General features: G+C 54.4%; 1 protein-coding gene across 2 annotated transcripts in view; it reads left to right on the top strand.

The window, feature by feature from the left end:
• The first annotated feature begins 836 nt into the window (after nucleotides 1-836).
• MLLT1 (MLLT1 super elongation complex subunit) overlaps nucleotides 837-24,255 on the top strand; it is a 65,573-nt gene continuing 42,154 nt past the window's right edge. For both annotated transcript variants that reach the window (XM_045776696.2, XM_045776697.2), the window contains exons 1-3: nucleotides 837-994; nucleotides 10,361-10,541; nucleotides 17,504-17,586. In XM_045776696.2, coding sequence (XP_045632652.1) covers nucleotides 983-994; nucleotides 10,361-10,541; nucleotides 17,504-17,586 — 276 coding nt within the window. In that variant the 5' untranslated portion in view covers nucleotides 837-982. The remainder of the gene's footprint in view (nucleotides 995-10,360; nucleotides 10,542-17,503; nucleotides 17,587-24,255) is intronic.

Raw genomic sequence — 24,255 nt, forward strand, 5'->3', positions numbered from 1 at the left:
CAGGCAGAAGTCCTATTGTCCGAGAGGTAAGTGGCTTGCAAGATCCTAAAAAAGATGGAGCGATATGTCCCTATCTCATCTAAACAAAGTTTACAAATTGTGAAATTATATGATCATGAGTAAATTAAAAAACGATTTTAGAGGGATTAGCACTATAAATTTCAAGAATAAAATGAGACTTTCCTGATCATTTTAATGTAGAAGATTTCAAATGTGTATCCTTCAAATTAATGTGAACTAGCATTACAAGGTACTGAGTGTTCCCATTTCACAGATGTGCAAACTGAGACTCGGGGAGAAGCGAGTGGATCAGGCTTTCCCTGATGCAGATTCAGCACTGGAAAATTAATTTCCAGTTCCAGAGCCCAGAGTCCATTCCATGACACGGTAGCAACACGTGGCCAGGAAACAAAAGTGTTCCTAGGGCTCTCTCCCCAGAGCTCGAACCGCCACCTCAGCTGGACCAGGTTAAGCTCAGGCCGGGGGAAGCTCCGGCCACGAGGCAGCGCCCCCTGCGGGCCGCAGTGCGCAGGCGCGGCACGCCCGTCCCGCCCCCGCCCCCCTCCACGTGCGGCGCACACCTCGCGCTCCCCTCCGCCGGGCTCGCCTCGCGCCTCCCTCCCTCCCTCCCACCGCCCCTCCGGTTCGGGCTTCCCATTGGCTGGGGGCTTCGTCCCTCCGACCGCAGCCCGGCAGGCCCCCGCCAGGCAGGAAGTCCCGCCCCAGGAGCGGCCGTCCGCGCCGCAGATTAGCCTGGGCTGCTGTCAGTCGGGGCGGCAGGCCAGAGTCGGCGGCGGGGGCCCGCGGTCGGTGCGCGACCCGGACTGGCGGTGGTTTCCGGTTCCGCGGGGCTGGCGGGCGGGCGGGCAGCCGGGAGCGGCGGCGGCGGCGGCGCCTGACAGACAATGAGGGCGGCGGGGCGGCGCTGAGCGGCGGCGGCGGCGAGCGACGCGGGGCCCGGGGGCGGGGCGGGGCGCCAGCCATGGACAATCAGGTGAGGAGCGGCCGCGCCGCCCCAGCGCAGCCCGCCGCCCGCCCGGTCCCCTCCCTCCCTCCCATGACCCGCCCGCCGGGCCCTTCTCGGTCCCGGCCTCCCCGCCCACGCTCAGCTCCCGCCCGTCCCGCTTTGTGCTCGCCCGCCGCTCCCCCGGCCTTTATGTGGGGCGGGGGCGCCCCTCCCCCATCCGCGACCTGGCCCGGCCGGAGCGCATCGGACTTCTCTGGGGACCCCGGCCTGGCCCAGCGCAGAGCCCCCTGAGACGCCCACCGGAACCGCAGCCCGGCCCAGACCCCTCGGGATGCCCCTGGTGATCCCAGTCCAGCCCTGAGACTTCTGGGACGCTCCTCGGGACCCCGGCCCAGGCCAGAGTCTCCACAGGCGGCTCAGACTCCCTTGGGACTCTCCCTGAGACTCCAGTCCAGCCCAGCACCCTTTGGGACGTTCCTCGGGCCCCTGAACCAGTCTAGAGCCCCCACAGGTGGCCCAGAAACCCCTGCGATGCCCTTTGGGACCCCAGTGTGGCCCAGAGCCCCTTGGACCCCAACCCACTCCACAGTCCCCGCAGGCCCCCCTGGGGACTCCAGTCCACTCCAGAGAGTCCCACAGCTGCCCCAGGAACCCTTCAGATTTGTCAGATCTGGGCTGTACCACCCTGCTTTGGATCCAGGGCCTGTCTCCTTTTCTCTCCGGACCCTTGGCCCTGAGTCCCCTCAAACTCCAAGAGCCCGCAGCCGGCTGCTGCTTCTTTCTTAACCCAGTTGCTGGGGTTTAAGTCCCCCCCTTCCCCGATAACCCACCCCGCAGAATCCCCTGGACCTTGGTTCAGCCTCCTGCTTCCTCAAACCTAGGCCCACCCTAAGCCTTCTTACCCCTCATTCTCTTCCAGGACCAAACCTTCGCTCCCCCTCGATCTCGCCACTGCCTTAGCCTGAGTGACCGTTTCCCCTCAAACTCTGGTTGGGGCCTGGGTTTTTCCCACAAGGACCCAGTCCTGCGTTGAGCTCACCCCCTTATCCCCACCTTGGACTTGGGCTTGCTTCCTCAGACACTTTTGACCCCCCCCCCCCCCCCAGCTCCCTCTGGTTTCAGGCCCCTAGTGCCTGAGGGGCTCTCTTTCACCTTCAGACCTTTCTCTCAGACCAGGCCCAGGGGCATTTTGTGCTCTGACCTGGAGCCCCCAAGCCCTTCAGACACCAGATGCCTCACTTTCCTCAGCGGGGGTCCTCTGTGCTCTTGTAACCCTGATTTACACTTCCCCACATTTTCCCCCAGTCCAGATCTCGGTCTGCTTCTTTCACCCTCAGCTGGCTTCCCTTCACAGACCTGTAGTTTCCCCAGCCCCCTGTACCTCTCTCCTCACACTCAGGGTCTCCCACTTCCTCCCAACATCCCTCAGTCTGACGGTTTGGCTTTCAGCCACTATCCTCGCCCCCCAGCACACCCCATATCCCTTCCTTCCCCAGCATCTTAGAGCCTTCACTGAGAGCCTTGCTCCAAACTCAGGGTGGTTCCCCAACCTCCATAAACTCTCCCCATGGCCCCTTTCCCTCCGTCTGGAAACCCGGAGTCAACTCTGTGAGTTTAAGTAAACCTGAGGCCTTTCAGGCCCTGGTCCCGCCTTCACCAGCTCTCCTTTTCACCAGTCTCCTCTTTAGTACCCACGCCCCTTCCCCCTTTCAAGCCCAGGACTGTTGTGGCCCCCAAGATGGAGTCATTTATTTCCTCATCCTTGCCCACTGCCCCTGGAAGCCAGGGGCGCCAGGCCAGGAAGGGCGGTGGTGTGGGCCTATGGGGGTGGCAGCTGAAATCTGCAGTTAGTGAGGGCAGGTTGGGGCGTCCCTGGCTGCTGGCGCCACTGAGGCGGCTCTGTCTGGTAAGGCGCTGTGTGGCTGTGAGGTTTCAGGGGCGCGTGGGCAGGAGACCTCCCCTTGTCCATCTTGGTCACCTGTGGTGGTACAGGATCATTACGGCCTTTCTCTTGAGAGGTGGGGTAGACTTTATAGCTGTTGAATGGTGGATTTCTGTAGTGTGGTGTGAGTTCACCTCTCTTGAAGGGAGAGAGCTTGTTGCCTCCAGCCTGTGCTGAGTTAAAAAAAAAAAACAAAAGAATATACCTTCAGTGTCCGCTCTCAGTGAGCCGTCCCCCCCACCCGTGGGAAAGTCTTGTTGGGTACCACACAGGGACAGAGTGTGGCTCCCTCCTGTCACCCCACCTGCTAGTCCCCCGGGAAGGTATCTTCAGCCCAAACATGTCTATTCCCCCGTGATTTGCTGGGCCCTGGCTGTCTGGGTTGTTGTCATTTATGTAAGTGGAATGGTGGGGATAGGTGGCATTCTTGGCCATGACAGAGGGAGGGAACAGTCTTGCTTGAGTGGACTGGTGATCACACTCGGGCTGGGAGAGTGAGATCCCCACTGCCCAGGGTGCAGTTGCTAGCACCTGTTTACATTCAAATGCACCAGAATGAAAAAGGCAGTTTCTCAGTGGCACCAGCCACATTTAAGTGCCCATTAACCCCCACTACGGAGCTGCTGGCCACCTTAATGGGCAGCTCAGAGAGACAACAGTTCCATTATGGCAGAAAGTTCCATGGGGCAGTGCTAGTCTAGATCCTTGCAGAAGTATTTGCAAGTGAAACTGATCCTAAAGGAAAGTACGTGGCATTCTGTCTGATTGTCTATTCCTGGCTGCATTTCTGCCAGTCTGGGAGATGCCTGGGAGTTCTGTCCCTTCCTTACAACGGTGGCAGTCCCTGGGAAGACAGGAGAGAATGGTGTCCTTTACCCAAGTGGCTGAGTGAGCTGTGAATGTTCTGGAATGACTTTAGTGCATGGAAAATGCTTTGAATTCACCAGAATCTCGGTTTTCCCTTTCTCCCTTGAGATGCCCCAAACCTGTAAATGCCTCAGCGTGATGGGAAACAACAGGACTTTCCCTGAAGGGCCCCTTGCCCCGCTTGCTTTGGGAGGGTTTGATTCTCTTTACCTTCCTGCCGTGTTCTTTAGAACTTTCAGGCTCAGCTAAAGAAGGGGGATTCTGCATTTTGCTCTGGGCTCCCAACTTCTCAGCATTGAAATCCTTTCCCCATGGCCAGGAAGAGTCTTTCTGGTTCCCTTTGCCCTGACTTTAAATCATCTATTTGATTCCCCTAACCCCCAGTCCAGACTTATAGGTCCGTCTGTGGTGTTTGTATTTTGGGGGGTCATGGCTGGGAGGCATGGATGGTGTGGAAGGATGGGCATGGGTGAAGACGGACCAGATGGTGAGAACATGGAGAAAGGAGGAAGGGGACAGCATCTCTGGGCACTGGGGTGGCCTAGGGAGCTAGGGGTGGTGTCGGCTTTGGAGTGGTCCTGTTCTCTTAAGGACCAGGGAGTCCTCCCCTCACAGAAGTACTGCACCTGTCACCTAAGGTGGGCAGCTGGCCCATTGAATCACACAGTTGAAATGGTACTTGCTGATTCTCCCAGGTTCGAATGTAAGATCCACTGCTCTTGACCATCCTCTGTTGTTCCAGAAGAGGAGGTTTGTTAGGAGGTTTGTTTCTGACAGCAGTGGCCCATACAGTTTACAGATATGGAAATGGAGGCTCAGGAGGGTCCCGAGAGAAGTCAGGACCAGGCGGGATTCCTAGGTAACCGTGTCCTTTTCCCAAACCTTACGGAGAAATGCTCAGACTTGTGCAGAGCACTAACTTCAGGGTGACGGGATTCTCCCCCACCCAGCTCTGAAACTGTCACTGGGAAGTTGACCTGCCATGTGGTTTGTCCTAAAGTTTATAGGGCGTATAGTACTTGAGGTAGGAACCAGAGTCCTGTTCACCTTCGTATCCGTCATAGTTCCTTCCTGTCTTTCTTTTTAAAGATTTATTTTGGAGAGAGAGAGTGTGAGAGTGAGTGAATTGGGCGGGAGGGGCAGAGGGACAGAGAATCTCAAGCAGGCTCCCCACTGAGCATGGAGCCTGATATGGGGCTTGATCCCACGACCCTGAGATCATGACCTAAGCTGAAATCAAGAGTCAGACGCTTAACGGACTGAGCCACCCAGGCGCCCTGCATCCATCATAGTTTCTAACTCAGAGTCTTGCACTTAGCTTTGCCAACCGTCGGCTGCATAAAAGTAACTAGGAACCTGTCACTTTGTAACCAGGCCCACCTGGCATGCAGATGGATGCCTTGGTTAGTGTTGTGCTCCTTCAGAGATCTCCCAGTGCTTCTTCCTGGAGAACTTGGGTCATAGCTGGTACACCATCTCCATGTCTGTGGGCATGAATGTCAATACACGTATGTAGTATATACCCTGTCCAGGCCTCCCTAGCCGGCTGGTAACCTGCAAGCTAAGGATCGGGGGTGTCATTGCATCTCCTCATGGTCTGCACACTTATCCTTAGTTTCCGGGGAGAGCCCCTTTTGTCCCTTTGTCATTAACCTTATGCCCTGGGCCAAAGGGACAAGGCCAGATGAGAAGCACAGGTGCTGGCCACCTGCCCCCTCCCCCCATTGTGTCACTGGTTAGAAGACCAAGGCCTCATGCAGGGGTCCTTTGGCTCTGTCCCCACCTCTGGGTGGGCAGTCTTCCGCTTGAGAGCATTGTCACTGAGGGATATCCATCATGATCCCATCTTTCTCATGTTCTGATCCAGTGGCTGCTCTTGAGAGCCCCCAGCCGGGTCTGGAGGCAGAAAGTTCTGCCAAGAGTGTTTTATTCGGTCTTGTGTTGCTGTCACTATGTGGGGCCGGCACTTTCTTCCACTTGCGTACGTGTGGACCATGTTGCCAGCAGCCGTGCCAGACCCAGTTGGACTTGGCACGGTCAGTGTAGGCCGGTGAGGGGAAAAGGCTCTTCGGTGTTCTCTCCTCCTGGGAGGGGAGGGAATTGTTGTATCTGAGGGAATTGGATACAGTAGCCAAACTCCAGGTATAATTATACCACTTGGTAAAATATGAATTCCCAGAGGAAAGGGCATCTGTTGAAGAGACTTCTCACGAGGAAATCCGGGGAACTCTTACAGATAAACTCGTTGTGAAAGACCTGCCTTTGGGGGCCCAGGCCGAGGGCGGGGTTCATGGGATGTGGGAAGAATCTGATGAGGAAAGGCCTTTGAAGCAACGGAGCTGTTGGAAGGAGGCTGGCTCACTCTGCCAGGTGTTGGCCATGTGAGTCCACACTTGGGGGGATCTCCACTGCTTAGTGAAGAAGTGCCCGCCAGGGTCTGCTGGCCTGGCTGGCAAGACTTAGGATTACCACCCTTGGGTTCCAGTTGATCTGGAGGGAGCAGTGTTTGGCTGAGGCTCTCAGCCCAAGCCTGACTGTCCCCCAGTCGCCCCCAGTCGCCCTCAGAGCCCTGGGGTGGCTCCATCTCCATCTGAGGGTCTTCCAGATGATTTCCCAGAAGTAAAGCAGTGAACTCTTTCTGGGGCAGGCCTGGAATGTTCCCCCTTTGTTCCCAGCTTTTGTGGGTGGCAAAGTGGTTCCCAGGGTTCTGGGACATGGCAGGCACCGCGGCCGGGTCCCCCACGCTACTTCTAGCCACTCACTCGGAGCTTGTGCAGGGTGCCTCCAAGCAGCCCGCGGGACAAGTGAGATGCATTCCTTCCAAGATGGTTGAGAGCTTAACCTAATGGCAGTTCACCTTTATAGAGCCAGGCACCCTTCCTGGAGAGAGAGCTCACTGATTTCAGTTCTTTGGTTCTGCTGCATGGGGAAGGCGTCCAGGTGGAGTAAGGCAGGAGGGGGGCAGAACCCTTGAAGGTGGAATTGGCTTAGTTGTGCTAATAAATTATCATGACTTGACAAGTCAGAGTAGCTGGGGGAGGGCTCAGTTCCTTGCCTGTCTCCAGTTCAAGTCGCTTGAATGTCTGACTGAATCAGTGATTTCTTTCCTAAGACAGTGGCTCAGAATCTGACTCCACCATCTTTATTTCTTGAAAGAGTCCAGCGTTCAGGGGAGCATTCCTCTCCTTAGTGCACCAGCATACGCTGTCGTCGGCCCCTCAAGGCGGGGGGGTGTCCAGACTGCGTTGACGCCAGCCCCTGGGGCCCAGATGCTGCCCGGGCAGAGCTTTGGGCATGGTCTGCCAGCTGCAGAGATCACCCCGTGCCGCTTCACAACCTTCCTGTTTACTTTGGCCTCGGGAGCGGTTTTTTGGCGCTTCGTTCTCTCCCTCTCCGATGGAACTGTGGTCTTCCATTCTTTCACAATAACTGCCCTGCCCCTGGTGTGCCCTGGGTAGCAGCCCCAGCTAATCAGAAATGTTGAGAAGGCAGCCGGATTGGTGAATAGCCAACTCTGAGGAGACCTCTCGGGACGTAGGAGTTAACACCGGAGAACCGAAAGTCAGAGTCATTTGCCAGTGTATGGTTCTGATCATATGTATTTAGTTCACCTGTAACCCTACCAGCAATCCAGGGAGTGTCTCCCGGTTTCTCAGTGTGAAGACGGGTGGGCGAGAAAGGCAGAGTTTCTGTCCTGCGTGTAAGGGCATCGGGGGGTTACGGTCCACTGTTCGGGCTAATTTATGTTGAACGTGGATCGTGTGCAGTGCTCTGCAGATGGACGCTTGTGGTCGATCGGAGTATTACTTGTTTATCCAGACGTTTGCTCCCTCGTCTCTAGCTTTTGGTGTAGTGCTTCCCCCCTGAGTAGCCCCTGTCGCCTGTCCCCCTCCCCCACACTCCCGCCACCATTTGGCCTCAGCAGCATCCCAGTGCCCTGGGTCTTGGGGTTGAGCTTCCTTGTCTCTCCTCCATCCACTGCTTTTGTTTTTTTGGTTTTTTTTTTTTTTTTTTTTAGTTAGTTTGTTTGTTCATTTATTATTTATGTCATCTCTACACCCAGTGCGGGGCTCGAACTCATGGCTTGGAGATCAAGAGCCGCATGCCCTATGGACTGAGCCACTCAGGCGCCCCTCCATCCACTCTTAAGTCCTGCCAGTTCTCCCTTTTCAGATTCGACTAACTCTCCTTTTCCAGCCACTCCCTCTGGTTGTCTCCCAGCAGGCTTGTTGTTTGTCTGTCTGTCCTTTTCTGCCTTCAGCCTAAATTGTACACAATTGCCGGGGAATTTTGACTCAGATACTGTTTCCTTGCATCCATCATCTGCTTACAATTGGCTGTCATTTCTGCTGTGGGGAATCTAAATGCTCCATCCCGATCCCCACCCATCCCTCCAGTGGCCCTGGACCCAGCGAGCCCCTGCTCTTTTCCCCGTGGAGCCCCACAGTGACTGTGATCCCGTGCTGGGGGATCTCCCATTCTGTGGTTTACAGTTGGCTCGCTGAGTGCGCAGAGCCTCCCACTAGCTCTTCCATACACTGGGCCCACCCTGTCCTTATCGGTGTCTGTATTGGCCCTTCCCTCTTGGAAAGCACCACTTAAAATTTGCTGATCTAGGAAGGCTCTTTAGTTTAAATTATCTCGTATTACTGATGCCCCGTGTATGGTGATTCCAAGACGGAAGTAAAAGGAAGAGCTAGATGTGATCCCTGGGGAGGCAGCAGTGAGCAGCCAAGGAGGTTGGGGGGGGATGAAGTGGGTGCTGTGGAGGGGGTTGTACGCAGACTGCCGTGGAGCCTCTAAGGCATGCCACCAGCTTGGGGACAGCTCATGTGTTCGTGTGTGTGTGTGCACGCACACGCGCACCTCAACACATAAAACCCACATTGGATGGCAAGCACATTCTGACTTGAAAAAGCTTAAAAAGTGAAAAACGATGAGGATCTTGGACTTGAGGAAACACACAGGTGGGAGACGGGAGGTGTGCTGAGGCGTTTGGACTTTATTCTGAGGGAGTGGCGACTCCCTCGAAAGCTGAACTGGTGGAGCGATAGTTTGTGTCTGTCCTGCTTTCCTGGCAGTGACCGAGAGGGCGAGGAGGGAGGGAGGGAGGATGCTGGTGCGGGGATCTGCTCCCCAGCGGGGGGTGGGGGGGAATCACAGAAGAGGCAGGAGGACATAAGGTCAGCTGGGGAGAAAGGGGGTCCAAAGTACAGAGCAGGAGGTCTCTGGTGGGCGGTGGGGAGGGTGGTTCCCTGGAGAGGGGCTTTGCTGGGGAAGTGTGGGTTGCACAGGCCACCCAGCAGCTTGCTCTTGGCTGTCTCAGCACTTAGGAACAAGTGTCCACTTGGCCTCTGCTTTCTTTGTAACATTCTTGCATTTGATACTAGGTGTCGGGCTGTATCTATGAGAAGCCCGGGGAGGATCTTGCAGACCAGACTGGATGTTTACAGTGGGTTCCCTGTCAGTGGTTTTGGCCCACCTAGGCATAAACTTTGTGGCTTTGTGTTCAGTGGAGGGGAACTGGCACGAGCTACCTCACATGTCAGGCACAGTGTCACACACGTGCATAAGGAAGGGAGCCTGGCTGCCGAAGCTGCAGGTACACCTGGGACCTGGCCCCTCCGTTCTCACCGAACCACTGTTCTGCTCTTAAAACTGAAAGCCAGTGTTTGTGTGGACTCAGGTGACCCCGAGGGTCTCTGTTCTTCAGAGGCATCCCACGGGACATAGGTGAGGGAACACGCTTTAATCGAGGAGCTTGGGTGACTTGACCAGGGAGGCAAGATGGCAGAGGGGCTCAGCAGGCCCTTGGGGGACACACCTGTGCTTGAATCCGGGCCCTGCTCCCTACCAGCTGATGGTGTGCTGCTTAGCAGCTCAATCCTGGGGCCTTGGTTTCCTCCTCTGTAAAATAAAGTAACTGCACTGTGAGTCACACTGGGAGATGTATTCAGAGTGCTCTGAGTGAGGATTCCAGCCCTGGACAAGGAGCCACCCCCAAGAGTTAGACAGCAGAGCAGAGCCAAAAGATTGGGAGCCGATGTGTTCCAGCAGTGACAGATGCTAAGAACATAGGATGTGACACAGAGTGACAGGTGGTGGTGGGTGTGTTCAGGTTGGGTGGCCAGGGGGTCTTCCCAGAGGAGGTGGCACTCAAGCCGAGACTTCAGTGACAAAAAGGAGCCAGCCGTGGAAAGGCCTAGGGAAAGAGCACCCGAGGCAGAGGGAACCACAGGTGCTGAGGCCCCAAGATAGGAAGGAGCAAAGCTTGTTGGAGGAACAGCAGGGAGGTTGCCCGGTGGGGCGGAGGATGAGAGCAAGGGTGGGAGGAAATGCAGGGCCTCCAGTGGGCGGGCTGGGGAGAAGAGGGCCTGCCAGGCAGCTCACACGGTGTCCAGTCCACTGTAAGCACCGGGAGGCTCTTCGCACTCTCACTGTGGGTTGGGAATCCCGTGGTGGTGCTCGAGAGTCTTGTCCTGTGGCCAGTGTTGACAATGTTCTGTAGGCGTGGGGGTGGGACGGCTTGTGGTCCCCTGCTCTGGGCTTTTCACTGACCTGTGCTGGCCTCTTTCTCCTTCCAGTGTACTGTCCAGGTCAAGTTAGAGCTGGGACACCGCGCCCAACTGCGCAAGAAGCCCACCACGGAGGGGTTCACCCACGATTGGATGGTGTTTGTCCGTGGCCCCGAGCAATGTGAAATCCAGCACTTCGTGGAGAAAGTGGTCTTCCGGCTGCACGATAGCTTCCCCAAGCCCAAGCGCGGTGAGTGTCTCGAACCTGGAGGGGCAGCCCTGCGGGGACGAGTGTTGTGACAGAGCTCACGTGTCATCACTCCTTGAAAGGCTTGTTTCCTCCCTCTCTCCAGGAGCAGGGGAGCCCACACTCTGAGCTTCTGGTTTGCACCCCTCCCCATGCTGGAGGGAAGGTACCCAGTCAGGATGTGGCCCTTCTCTAACCTTAAAATAAAATGGTCCTCCCTCCTCTCTGCTTCTCCTTCAGCTGATGAGTTCATTGTAGGGAAAACCCAAAGGAGGTAGTGACTGTGTCTTGTGTCATTGTTTAGACTTGGGCTCTGAGAAGCATCCAGAGAATGTAGCCAGTGGCCAGTGGGTGGGAAGGGCGACTTACTCCCACCTGGTGAGTAATCAGGAAATTGCTTATTGGGCCTACTTTTGATGAGAGATGCCATTTTAAGAATTCATGATATTTGGGGCAAAAAGCATAAAGGGTTCTCATTTCACCGCTGTCTTGTTTTGTGTCTTCCTTCCCTGCCCCACCCCTCAGACTGCTGTTTGTTGAGCAGAAGGAAGTGCCTCATTCATCTGTTCTGCACAGATCTCGATTACCCGTGGCCTGGTAGTTTGATGGGGCGGAGAGGCGGCAACTGACCCAGCTAAAGGGGGGAAAGGGTCAGAGAGCACTCCCTGGGGAATTTGGGTGAAGTTGGTGACTGTCTTGTTAACTCTGTGGGGGCTGGGGCCGTGTCTGCTTTTCTCACCGTTGAGTCCCCCGGGTAAAGTGTGGCACATCACGGGGGTCCAGTAAATAATTCCTTGAATGGATGTGCTGATAAAGGAAAGACTTTTTTGCTGGAAAAGTACTGCGGGATGGGGAGAGCCATTGCTGAGCCCTCCACCCCGTGCTGGGGGCCGTGGGGGCTGAGCGTGAGCAAGCGTAGCCGGCCTCAGGCTGAAGCAGGAGTGCAGCGTGGGATCCCCTGGGGGCCTGGGCCTGTGCCAGCAAGTGGCTTGTGGTCTAGCGGGGAAATGACGTGTATTACACATGCAGAAAGTTCTGGTTCACAAGGGAAGGCAGCTGGAGATTCCTAGCAGTGTGGTAGCCATTTCTTTTTCTTCAGGTTTCTTCCATCAGCTCTCACCTACTCCTTTCCTTCATTTCTCCTTTCCTGGGTCTCCTGTTCCTTCTTTCCTTCCTGAGCGTCCTGGAGGAGAGCAGCTCTGGTTACCACAACAGCAGATGTCTGTCAAGCACCTTCAGGAATAATAGTCCATGGTGCTTACCGGACACTTCCTGCTCAGCTCTTTTCCCGTGCGGGGTCCCTGTGCAGTCTCCCTGCAGTGCCCTGACCCATGGGAGACAGGCTCAAGAGGGCCTGCTGCGTGGCCTGTGCTTTAAAGCGGGGTCTGCACACTGGTGCTGGGGTCTGGGGCAGCGCCCCCTGCTTGTTACCGGCACCCAGCACGCCCCTTCAGTCAGGCATGCCCGCTTGCCGTTGGTGCTGCCCTCCTGGGCTGGGCCCTCCGCACCTTCTTAGGCAGCTTCCTCTCCAGTTCTTCACCGTTGCCCTCCCCTGTCTTATCCCCTTCTCTCTGGGGTGGCCCCGGCGTGATGTTTCCATCCACCTTTAAGCTGTTTATTTTATCTTGGTCCCCCCGGGCACCAGAAGTAACACGAATGGCAGTCTGCGTTTATCGTGCGCTTGCTCTGCCATGCTCGTGGCAGTCCTGTCACGTGGGGCCTCCCAGAATCCCTCAAGGCAGGTGTGTTCACGGAGGTTCAGAGAGGCCCAGGAGCCCGCAGTGGTCACGTGGAGGTGGCCGCTGCTGTGTTCCAGGTACTTGGGAGATGGGGTGATGAGTGGAGCGCGCTCTCTGAACGCGTCATTTCAGGGGCAGAGGTGTGACCAGTAGCTGAAGTGTGCTAGTTGCCAAGTCTGTCTGTAAGCGCGGACGCCCGACCACAGAGAGCAGCTGCACCAGATGTATCACGTCGTGAGCGTGGCTGTGTTGACCAAACTCATCTTGTCATTTGTCAGCGAGACACGGATCAGGTTAAAGAGGGAGTGAGTTTCACGCAGGGCTCTCTGAAATTACACTCGATATCCTTAATATCCTTAAAAAGTATTTTTTCCATCAAATACATAGTCCTAACAAACCCAGCAGAAGTGTGCAGAGCGGGAAGTTCCCCTTTCTGTCTCACACTGGCCATACTGCCCCAGGGCACTCGAGCCCTTTCTGGATTTCTCCTTCCTGAACATCTGAAAGTAGTAGGAGCGAATCTGCTACCTCTTGGTTTTCCAAATTAAAACAATATTTTTAACTTACCAGCTCTCTCCTAAACTCCGGCCCTTCCTCAGCATCTCCTTTCACGTGTTGTAGGTAAGGGATTGGTTTTCAGGGTTGTCTTTGTGACTTTGAACAAGGAGGCAAACCCGCCCATCTTTTGGATCCTTTGCAACAGCTCCCGTCACCCTTGGAGGAAGACCTCTGGCTGCTGGGTCTAACTCACGGCTTCTTGGCTCAGCCACCCACATGCCACATGCTTCGTAGCCTTTTTCTGTTTTTTTGTTTTTGTTTTTTTCCCTCCTTAGCCCTATCTTAACAAATTATACATGTTACTTATCTTGTCCATCGTCCCTCCTCCCCCAAGGGAGAGATTTATGTCTTGCTGTCTGCAGTTTGCTGCTGTGACCTTAGTACTGAAAAGATACAGTAAATATTTATTGAGTGAATGAATGGATTCTCCAGCCCGTCAACTTTTGTCTGTCCTTTCCAACTTTCCACCTGGGAAGAGAAGGACCTGAGCACCCCTGTCTTTCCTTGCACCTTACACCCTTCCTTTTGGGGGCTAAGCTTCTGCTCCCAGATTAGGGGTTAATTCTAGAAGGTGGAAACCAGCTGTTCTGTTGATTCTGTTCCCTGTTGGGCTGGTCATGTTCCCAGGATTTCATTCATCCTCTGAGCTCCAGGCCACCCAAAGGAGAATGCTCAAGGTCATGTCAAGGTCAGAAGGGTCCTTTTTATCATTCTTGGCTAAAATTTCACCCTGTTTACTTTGCCTCATATTTGGGCTGTAACTTTGAATAAATTGCCTCTCCCCCTTTCTTCCCCCTCATATTGTTCTTCGACATCCAAAGAGCTTCACCTTTTTCACATCCTCTCAGTCATTTCCTTTATCTGGTGGAGTTCTTCTTCCCCTCCTGGATATTTCATTCTGGTTCTCTTTATCTTCCTTCTCTGAATAGGACGGGCAGCTTTCAAGGCCACCTCTTTAGCTGTTACCCTGGGACTTTATTGTTCTCCTGGGGACATTTATTTATTACCCTGTGTTTTGGCTTGTTGTTTTACTGGAGTGATTGCTAAAATAAGGTCCAAAGAAAGGAATTACTTAAGCAGTTTCTGAAGAGAGGCATGTGGGAAATAAACTCTGACTCCATTGGAGAGCCCTTTATTCTGTTCTCACGCTTGACTGATAGTTTGGTTGGGTATAATATTTTAGTTTGAGACTTGCGGTCCCTGAGAACTTTTATTATTTATTTTTTATTTTTTAAAGATTTTATTTATTTATTCTACAGAGGTAGAGACAGCCAGCGAGAGAGGGAACACAAGCAGGGGGAGTGGGAGAGGAAGAAGCAGGCTCATAGTGGAGGAGCCCGATGTGGGTCTCGATCCCAGAACGCCGGGATCACGCCCTGAGCTGAAGGCAGACGCTTAACCGCTGTGCCACCCAGGCGCCCCTCCCTGAGAACTTTTAAAGCACTGTTTCATTCCCTTCTGAGGAGTCCGATGCTGTTGGGTTCTGACACTAATGCAGATGACCTGTTTTGTTTGCGTGCATTTCTCTAGAAGCATTTAGGATATTTTTTATAGTGTTGGTTTCTGGGGTCTTTTTGTTGTTCTTGATGTTGGATGTTTGATGTCCTTCGTTTTTAACTCTGAAAAGTTTTCTTCTACTTCTTTGACAATTTCTTTTTATTTTCTCTTTTTTCTTTCTGGGATGCTTCTTACTTAACTCCTGTATGCTTAAATCTTTTCGTATGTAAAACAGAAACAATTGTATCTGTCTCACAAGGTTGTCCTCAGGATTAAATACACTAATATGTATGAAGTGCTAAGAACAGTGCCTGGCACACAGTAGATGCTTTATAAATATCAGGTGCTGTTATATTTGTTTAATTTGAATTGTTTCTTTACATCTCACCCTTTAAAAATGGATCTTTTTGCTCTGTATCCTGGGAGGTTTCCTCCACTTTCTAGTCTATCCACTGAGTTATAAAGTTGTAAGTACTCTGTTTGTAACATCAAAGAACCCTTTCCTACTCTCTAATTGTCCTTTTTAAAGTACTTTGTTTTTATTTGTTGGGCATATCTTGGATCTGAGGACATTGGCTCTAGTTCGCTGTTGTTGTTTTTAACATTTTTCCTAAGTTCCCATGTGGCCTCCAAATTATTCCTGTTTCTCTGGGCTCTTTCCTGCAGGTGAGAACTCTCACTGAGAGGTCTTTGTAAGGCAGGGTGGGTTTTGTCGACCAGCAGGCTTCTGGTTAGGCAGTGGACCCCCCAATTTCAAGATGAGGTCATGAAAAGGTAGTGGTCTCTGCTGGGAACGGGTCAGTGTGGCTGGATCTAGGACCTGAGGCCAGGCTGGCAAGAGATGAGGCCGGTCGTGATGAAGCACCTTGCAACACCCTTGAGGGGCTTGAACTTGGTCCTGAGGGGAGTGGGGAGCCATCGGGGACACAGTCCGGTTCACAGTTCAGAATGATCATTACAGCTGCCCATGCAGAAGACGCCCAGGAGTGAGCCCGAGACAGAACAGCTAGTGAGGTGCTGGGCGGTAACCCGTGCGAGAGCCTGGGCTGGAGCAGAGGCCCAGGGCACCGGGGCAGTGGGTGCATTCCAGAGTGTTTTGGAGGTAGACAGACGTGATAGAGCTCGGTGACAGGTAAGCTTGGCAGAGGGAGGACTCAGGGTGACCTCGGGTCCTTGGGTGGGTGATGGGCAGTCTGGGTCCTGAGCTGTGGGATGCTGGGGAGGTGCAGGTTTAAGAGGGGAATAAGGAGGTGACTTGGGGTCGGCTGCATCTGAGCTTCCCATCCAGCACCTACAGGAGGATATCTGAGAAGCAGAAGGAGACTGGCTGGGATAGAGATTTGCTGCTGACCTCACCTGTGATAGTGTCCCCGGGCTACCTGGGTTTACCACCTGTTGACCCAGCCTGTTGTCCTGGAGTAGGGCTGCTCGTTATTTCTAGGTGGGCTGGCCATCAGACTGAGGGTGGTGACACAGCCAGACTAAGCTGTCCAGACCAGAGGTGTCCTCGTGGCCTCTGCCATCACTCCAGCCCCTGACACTACTAGATATAGTGGTGGAGTGAATGAATGGACGCAGTCGCTGCCGCATTTGGTGGCAATAATGCTTCATGCCTAGACCCTGATGTCAGGTGACGGTTTCAGGGTGCTCAACAGAGGCAGCAAGACCACCGCTGGCCTCCAGGAGGCTGTGCTGTGTGCTGTGGCGTGTCTTGGGGCTGTTTTGGGAGCCCCCTCCCCCCAACACCTGATGGGGAAGTCAGTCCAGTTGAGTAAGCTTCATATACCAGCAGTGGGCAAGGTCCTGCCCCCCGGAAGTGTCTCCTATGGCGGGACACGGGAACTGGCTGCTAGAGTGCCCAGCGAGCACACAGCTGGGGAGATGGTAGCCGGCCTGCAGCTGGACTTCGAAGGGAGTGCAGTCTTCAACGGGGGAGGGTGGGGTGGGGTGGATGGAGCCTTGGGCGAGGTTCCTGGAGCCAAGGCCAGCTCATACCTGTGCAGCTCATCCCTGCTCCGGTCTCTGAGGCCAGCGGGGCTCCTGAAGCCTGAGCCACAAGCCCATTCCCTGCTCGCCTGGGGTTTGCAGGCTGAGGTCCCATGCAGTACTTTCCAGCCAGCCCTGCCTTTGAGGGTCCCTCGTTATTCCAAACCTCCCCTGTTGGCCAGTTTTGTTGGCATAGATGAGACTCATGAGATATTTGACATATGGTATTGGATGAGATATTTGAGAGCCAAAAAGATTTTTTTCTAAAGAAAAACTTTACACCATTTTAATTTTTAAAAATTCTTTTTGATTATGTTCCGTGCACTGTTTTCCATCAGTTTCTGGCCCACTTAAGAACTACCTGAATGGTGCAGACATGTGCATAACGGTTTTTCACGATTGGCAGGATGTTTTCCTGTCTCCCAATAGTGATTGCTTCTGGAGAGGGAGGGGTGACAGACCAGGGGAGTGGACCTGTACTATTTGGATTTTTCTTAAAAGCAGGAGAACGGTGTTTTCACGACAGCTTGCATGTCAGAACATTGAGGTTCATTCTGGAGGGTGTGGTTGCTGGAGGTCATTTTACTTGTACTTTGCTGTTCTTTTTAGTTTCAGGTTTTTTTTTTTTTCATCTCTGGGGTTAACGAGTCTCTATTCAGTCACTTGGGAATGCCTTTGTGAGACGCTAAAATGGAACCCAGGGGAGTCCCAGGGAAGACCCGCTCCCATCTCCCCACGTCTGTGTCACTGGCCCCAGCTGGGCCTCTGTTAGCGTGTTTGAGTGAGCAGAGGAGGGCGGCAGATACGGCCCTCCCTGCCAGGGACGCTGGGGCCCCACAGGGTCTGGCACCTCACTGTCCCGATTTGGTTGAACTCTGTGGCTGTCCCTGTGGCTGGCAGTGGCTACTCTGTCTTAGCTTGTTTCACGTCCCTTCCTGCGCCCCTCTGCTGCCCTCCTTCCGTGGTGTGGTCAACTTTCTCCTGCTCTGCTTCTATGCCCCGTGATGCTTCGAATTCCATGGGATTCGGCACTCCGAGGGGGAGCTGGCCTTCTGAAAAGCTACAGTCCTGCGAGGCCCGCTGAGCCCTGAGAAGAGGCACAGAGGGGCTGCGAGCTTACTGCTGCTGGCGGCTGGGCCTTTGAGTGTGCAGGAAGCTGATGATGCACTTTCCCTTTCTTTTTAGTGTGCAAGGAGCCCCCTTACAAAGTGGAGGAGTCGGGTTACGCTGGCTTCATCATGCCCATCGAGGTGTACTTCAAAAACAAGGTAGGATCCCGGAGTAGCAGCGAGAAGGACTTTCACAGAAGAGGGGGTGGAGCCGGGGCTGCGTGCGGGAGGGAGTGTTGGAGTCACTCGGAGTGGATATCCGAGTTAGAGTGCCGGCGCACGAAGTGGGGCGTCCGTCTCATGTGGGAGGCGGGGGCTGGGGAACCGGCCTGCTGGGACGGCGGGTGGGAGTGCACGTGGATGTGGCCTTCTCGGGGAGCAGCTGGGCCACATCCGTGTTCAGTTGCCCTGCAGGTGTGTGTGGGCCCTGAGTCAGCAGTGACGTGCCACGACAGGGCCAGATTCTGTGGATGGTCTTAGGGGGTTAGTCACTGGCCATGAGCAGTGGCCAAGATGCAGAAGTTATATAAAATGTCCGACGGTAGGCAAGTGGTTCGATGTGTTTATGGTGCATCTATACAGAATCTTCGATGACCTGCAGGGCGGGTGGGGGGGGCTTAATATTGTTGAGTAGAAAAAGCACGTTTATGTATATTATTCATAGAGAAAAGGAGTTAGGTTTAGCAGACATGTGAAAAGGGTAATCTGAGGGGTAGGGTTATAAGGGGTTTTTGTTTTATTTTCTTCCATGTGTACTTTTAAACACAGTGAATATCTATATTTACGTATGTTGTTTTATTCCGTCCCGGCCACTGTAACTAAATACCACAGACTGGGTGGCTTATAAACAACAGAGATTTATTGCTTATGGTTCTGGAAGCTGGAAGTAGTCTGTGATCAGGGTGACCACTGGGTTGAGGAGGGCCCTCTCCCAGGTCACAGACTTCTTGTGTCCTCATGCGGAGGAAGAGGCAGGATGTGTGGGGTGTCTTTCATAAGCACACACATCCCATTCATGAGGGCTCAGGACCCAATCACCTTCTGAGCTCCCACCTCCTCCTTCCAGCACCTCCGGGGGTTAGGACTCCACATAGGAGTTTGGGGGGGACACATTCAGACCACAGCGTGTTTTTTGTTTTTTTTTTAAGAGCCCAGTCATTAAGATAGAGAGCCTTCCCGGCAGCCTCCCTCTGCTTCTCACAGGCGCCACCAAGAGGCCATGGTGAGCTTTCCTGGCTCAGATGTGTGCTTTTCCGCAAGCACAGCTAGACTGGTTGCCGGCAGCTCTGCCTTCTTCAGGAAGGAGCTCTCTGTGGGAGGCCAGCGGATGCCACCGCTTGCCTAATGAGTCCCTTGTTTAGACCTGGCTTTTCCACACACCACCAGGCATCAAGGGCCTCGGGGAATGGTGCTCAGGTGTGCTGACCCACTGGGAGCCGAGTGCCACTTCAGCGGGTGTGACTCAGTGGGATTTGGCTGTGGGACCTCTTGGGCGCAGATCACAGAAGCCTGGGTCCTCCTGAGGCTTTCGGGGGATCAAGACCCGAGAGGCCCGGGGAGTGGCCACTCTTGAGAGAAGAGGCCAGCCTGTGTGCACGGGCAAAGGCTCCATGTCTCTTCAGCAAGGGCTGAGGGGGGAGATGCAGGGGAGAGACTGCCCTGCTGGGGCTGGGCCCTGCAGCAGGCGGTGGGGCAGTGTTCCAAAGTCCCGCCTAGGGAGGCCTCTCACTGCTCCAGGAGTGTGGAGGAGGGGGCGGGGACTGTGGAGGTGGGACGGATGCCAGGGTGAGTCTCTGGGCAGGTGTTGCTGGCCTCTCAGTCCCTGGGGGCAGCAGCCTGCTGATGGCTGGGGAGACTGAGTCCGTCTGCAGAAAGTTCTTGGTCTTCATGTGCACTGGTGTTCCGAGGGGCGGGTGGTGTAGGAGTCCTGCGGCTGGTGACAGCTCATCTCTGGGTTAAGTAGATTCATTCCTTTGAGGTTCAGAAGCTGTTTCGGGTCCCCCAGGCCACCAAGGCTTTAGTGTTTCCTGAGACCTGTCTGCTCTCTCGTCCCTGACGCGCAGACCTTCCTGTCCTTGGTGGGAGCTATGTCTGCAGCCACATGGGCAGTGGTGGTGCCCACTCAGCTTCCCAGTGCTCCCCAAGGGCCTGCCAGGAGGTGAGGGCTCAGCCCAGGGGAGGAAGCCCCACACAGAGGCTGTGCATTGCTGCGTCAGTGGCCCTGGCTCTTGGAGCCCTTTCTCCTGGCCCAGGGACCTTTGCTGCTCTCCAGGTTTTCTCTCGAAACGTTGGCAAGAGGCAGGAGCACTTGGTGCTTGCGCCTTAGTTGGCACCTTTCCTATGGTGATTTCTGCAGCCTCTGTTAGTGGTTGTAGCTGCCCCGGGCCTCTCCCGCTGGGTGGGGGTGCTGCTCGGTTTCATGTACCCCCCAGAGAAGGCACGGTGCTCTGGCAGCTGGGAGGGGTCTCGGGGACCGTCCAGACCCTGCTCCAGCTTCTTGGCTGTGAGCCGAATGGAGCCTTCCGTGGGGCTCACCCTCTGGAGGACGGGTTGTGCTCAGTGTTGAGCAGGGAGGCAGCAGCTCCGGCCTTCACTGCCTCACCCCTCGTCTGGCCTGCAGAGCCCGCTGCTGGAAGCCCCGCCCAGGCTCGTGGGCCGCTTTCTGTCCTCACTGGGAGCTGCGGGAGCCCATGGGCGCCCGCAAGGACTGCTCGATTGGGGTTGCCAGTTGCTACGGGACACAAGCATTTTTTTTCTTTTTTTCAGCTTCATTGAGGTGTGGCTGACAAAAGTATAAGACGTTTAAATTGTGCCACGTGATGGTTTGGCAGATGCTCACACTTGTGAGAGGATTTTCCCCGTCAGGTTAACTAGCACATCCATTCACCTTACACGCCCTGTTTTTTTTCTTGGAGAACATTTAAGTTCTACTCTCTTAGCAAATTTCAATTAATGATAGTGTTATCAGCTGTAGTCCCCATGTTACACATCAGATCTTCAGATCTTCTTCATCTTGCAACTGAACACCTTTCCCCACTTCTGCCACCCCCAGTCCCTGATAGCTACTTTCCACTCTGTTTCTATGATTTTCTTATTTTTTTAGGTTCCACGTATAAGTGATACTGTGCAGTATTTGTCTTTCTCTGTCTGGCTTATTTCACTTAGCATAATCTCTCTAGGTTCATCTATGAAGGATTTTCTTCTTCAAAATCCCAAGCCCTTTGAGATTTCTCAAGCCCCAAATCCCAGGCCCAAACAATATTCCGCTGTAGTGTGTAGGCATACACACACACACTGGCCACATTCTCTTTATCCATTTATCCATCGATGGACACTTAGGTTTACCACAGAAGCATTTTTTTTTCTGGTTTTAAAGCTGGAGCGAGGCCCCCAGGGCTCCAAGTCCCTCGAGACCACTGGGGACTCTGAGGCCCAGAGAAGGTGTCTCCTGCTCCAGCTTGCACAGCGGGTTGGCACAGAGCCGAGACGGCCCAGTGTTGTCTCCTGTCTGGCACGTCCACTATTTGGGATTGTGTGAAGTGACGTTTACCTCAGAAAGGCGGCAGATCATTTCAGTGATTAAGAACTCTTGTCCCAGAGAAGAGCCGCTCCTCTCCCTTTTTACGTGTCGGTCTGCGTAAGAACTGCATGCTGGAGTGTCCCTCCAGGCTGAGTTGTTACCCTGTGTTTACGGCATCTCAGTCAGACCACGTATCTGAGGGCGGCCAGGGGAACCCTTGCGGGGGAGAATCAAGCGCCTGGCCTTTGCAGTCCCCTGGCTTGGCAGGTGGCTATGTGGGGCCGGCTGCGCGTTGGGGGATGTTGGGGCAGGGCGTGGTTGGTGCTGTTAGTTCAGCGTCCCCCTTCTCAGCGTTGTGCAGTGGGGGAGATCTAGGCCAGCCACATGCAGACGCGCCAGGTGTTACAGAACCCAGATGGAGCAGGTACAACCTGCCCGCCCCCATAGGAGCCCCAGGAAAGGTCCCCACGTGGGTCACTGCATCTGCCCGCCGCATCTTGTAATGCTCCCCTGAGCCTTGCATCTGAACTTCCTACGCTGAGTTCCCAAGGTTCCACCCCTCTGTCCTGCATCTGGTGGGGAACAAAGGGAACTCTGGTGACCCTTTAGCTGTAGGATGTGTCCCTCCTGGGCACAGCACCCTCACCTATCCTGGGGCATCGAGGAAGCAAAGACGACCCCTCTGAGGGTGTCCTGAATCCCCGTGTGTTCTTTCAGGATCCTTGGGTTTTCTTATTGGGAGTGAGCAGGTGTGTGTGTGTGTGTGTGTGTGTGTGTGTGTGTGTGTGTGTCTGTCTCTCTGTCTCAAAAGGGCAGGCAGGGCAGGACCCTGGGCTCTTCGAGCCTCTAGTCCCAGTTCCTCACCAGGCCCCAGCATTCCGCCACTTCCTCAGGTGCCCCTTTAGAGGGCGCACGTGTGCAGCTCACTGCCCCTGTGCGTCCAGCAATCCAGGGTGGGTGGCTTCTGGTTCAAGTGAAAGAGTTCTTGTTCGGGTCTGGTTTCTTGAAGTAGAATTTACTTATACTGTGATTCTTTCATTTTAGGTGTCGTAGGTTTTTAAAATTTCGGCTCGTGTTTTCATTTGAAATCTGTTGGTGCGCGGCTGTTTTTTCTGTTGAAGAAAAGGAAGGTCCTATTCCTAGGCATAGACTTGTCTGACCAATTGGCGCAGAGGCTTGTGGGCCTGGGGCAGGAGTGCCGCCGTGAGCCTGTTCTCAGAACTGCAGCCTGTTCTTGCTCAGGACGAATGCTGGCCTCCTCTGTTCCTGGAGGTAGTTTTGCCCCCAGAGCTCTAGAGGGCGGCCCTGAACTGGGAAAAGCCGGGAAGCGAGGCCTGCAGTGGGAGGCGCCTGGGATACAAGTCCCGTCACAGGTCCTGTGGGGTGTGTGCCCTGGGCCAGGTGCTCTGCTAAGGGGTACCTACTGAGTCTCCAGATGAGGCCTAGAGGAAGGTGATCTCCCCAGTCTGTGGATGAAGGAGCTCCTCGTTACCCAGTGACTTGGTGAAGGCCACGCAGTCATGGGCAAAGCTGGGATTTGAGCCAGCAGAGCCTGTGATTGTATGTTTACACCTGTTGCCTCAAGACCCAAGACAGGCATGACCCAGGGCATCCGCTGCTCACAAATCCTGGTGTTTGCTTACATCTGGGTGACGGAGACAGTGTTTCAGGCATTGTGTTCTGCAGCTGTCTGAATGTGGGTCCCTGCTTTCGAAGGTTTGGAAAGATGAGACAGTTCACTGCAAAAGGAGCTTCCGTGGGCTTGGAGTACTGTTGGAAGCAGGGTCGTTGTGAGCGGATCTGCTGGCGACGTAGGCAGGGGTTGCATTTGGTTACGGTGCCGCTGTAGGTGAGGTAAGTTGACCTTTGAGATAGGAAGCCAAGGGGGAAGTGAGTGGACCGCCTCCTTCCCTGGGCCTCAGTTTCTCTATCCGCATGATGGGGCTCCTAGTTGTGCCTGCCTTTCAGGGCTGGTAGGAAGACTCAGAGAGATGAAAGGCAAAGCGCTTGGCCCGGTGCCCAGGACTGGCTGAGCATTAGGTGAGAGTGTGTTGTCACTGTTGCCGGTGAGATGGCGCCTGGTGGTTAATCTGCAAAAGAAAGGTGAGTGGAGAAGGCAGCCTCCAGGGGCCCCAGAGGAGGTCAGCGTGCCAGAGATGAAGAAAGATGACCTTTGGCTTTTCTGGGGGGTGGGGAGGGTCTATGCCCACAGCAAAAACAGGTGCTTTCTCAAGCACAGGACATTTTCTTGTGTCAGCCTGAGGGGGTTTTTACCCACCCTTGATCCTGAATACCGCGGTGTCTGTGAACTGAAGGAACTCTGCTTCCGTGTTGTGTGGCGGTAGTACTTACGTGAGGCCACGTTGTTTGACAGATAGAGCACTCCTTTCCCCAGAGCACTCCTTTCCCCCAAGGGAGACAGAATGGGAGTGGGTGGGGGAGCTTCGTCCTACTGCAAAGGTAATACATACTCATTATTGAGTGTTTTTACTAAGACCACTTCCTACCCTAAACGAGGGGTGTCCTTTCCAAGAACACTTCTCCAGCTCTGACTCTGCAGACACTGGTTGGGTGTCCTGCAGCTGCATTCGATTCTGACACCATCTGCTCGGAACTAGTACAGGCCCCACAGGTGAAGGACTCAGCCCCAGAGGACTGCCCCGACTTCCAGTGCCAGTTGCCAGCCCAGGCTTCTAACGGACGGGTGCCCACGACCCCCTCCTCAGGTGACATAATTTGCTAGAACAGCTCAGAAAACTCTGATAAACATTTTACTTACTGTTGCCAGTTTATTCTGAGGGATACAATTCAGGAACAGCCAGGCAGAAGAGGCGTACGGGGTGGGGGTCTAGAGCTTCCAGGCCTTCCCGGGCCCACCACCCTCCTAGCACCTCGTGTGTTCACCAGCCTGGTGTTCTCCAGACCCCGTTGTTAGGGGTTTTCATGGAGGTTTCACACGTAGGCGCGATTGATTACAATCATTGGCCATTGGTGAGTGGCTCAGCCTTCAGCCCCTCACCCGTCTGGAGGTTGGGACCTGGGGCTGGAAGATCCAAGCTTCTCGTCAAGGCTTGGTCTTTCTGGCAACCAGCCGCATCCAGCCAGCCCTGTCTAGGGTCCCACCAAGGGTTGTCTTATGAGAACCAAAGACACCCTGTCACTCAGGCCATTCCCAGGGTTTTGGAGATCTGTGCCAGGAACCAGGAACAAAGCCCAAATGTCTTTCTCTAGTACCACAGTTGTCAAAAAAATCTTTTTCAAGTCAGGTGAAATTCACATGCAGTTAACCGTTTTAAAGTCAGAACTTT

This window comes from Ursus americanus, chromosome 14 (genome assembly GCF_024610735.1).
Source record: "Ursus americanus isolate L20-20 chromosome 14, mUrsAme1.1.p, whole genome shotgun sequence".
Classification (NCBI taxonomy): Eukaryota; Metazoa; Chordata; class Mammalia; order Carnivora; family Ursidae; genus Ursus; species Ursus americanus.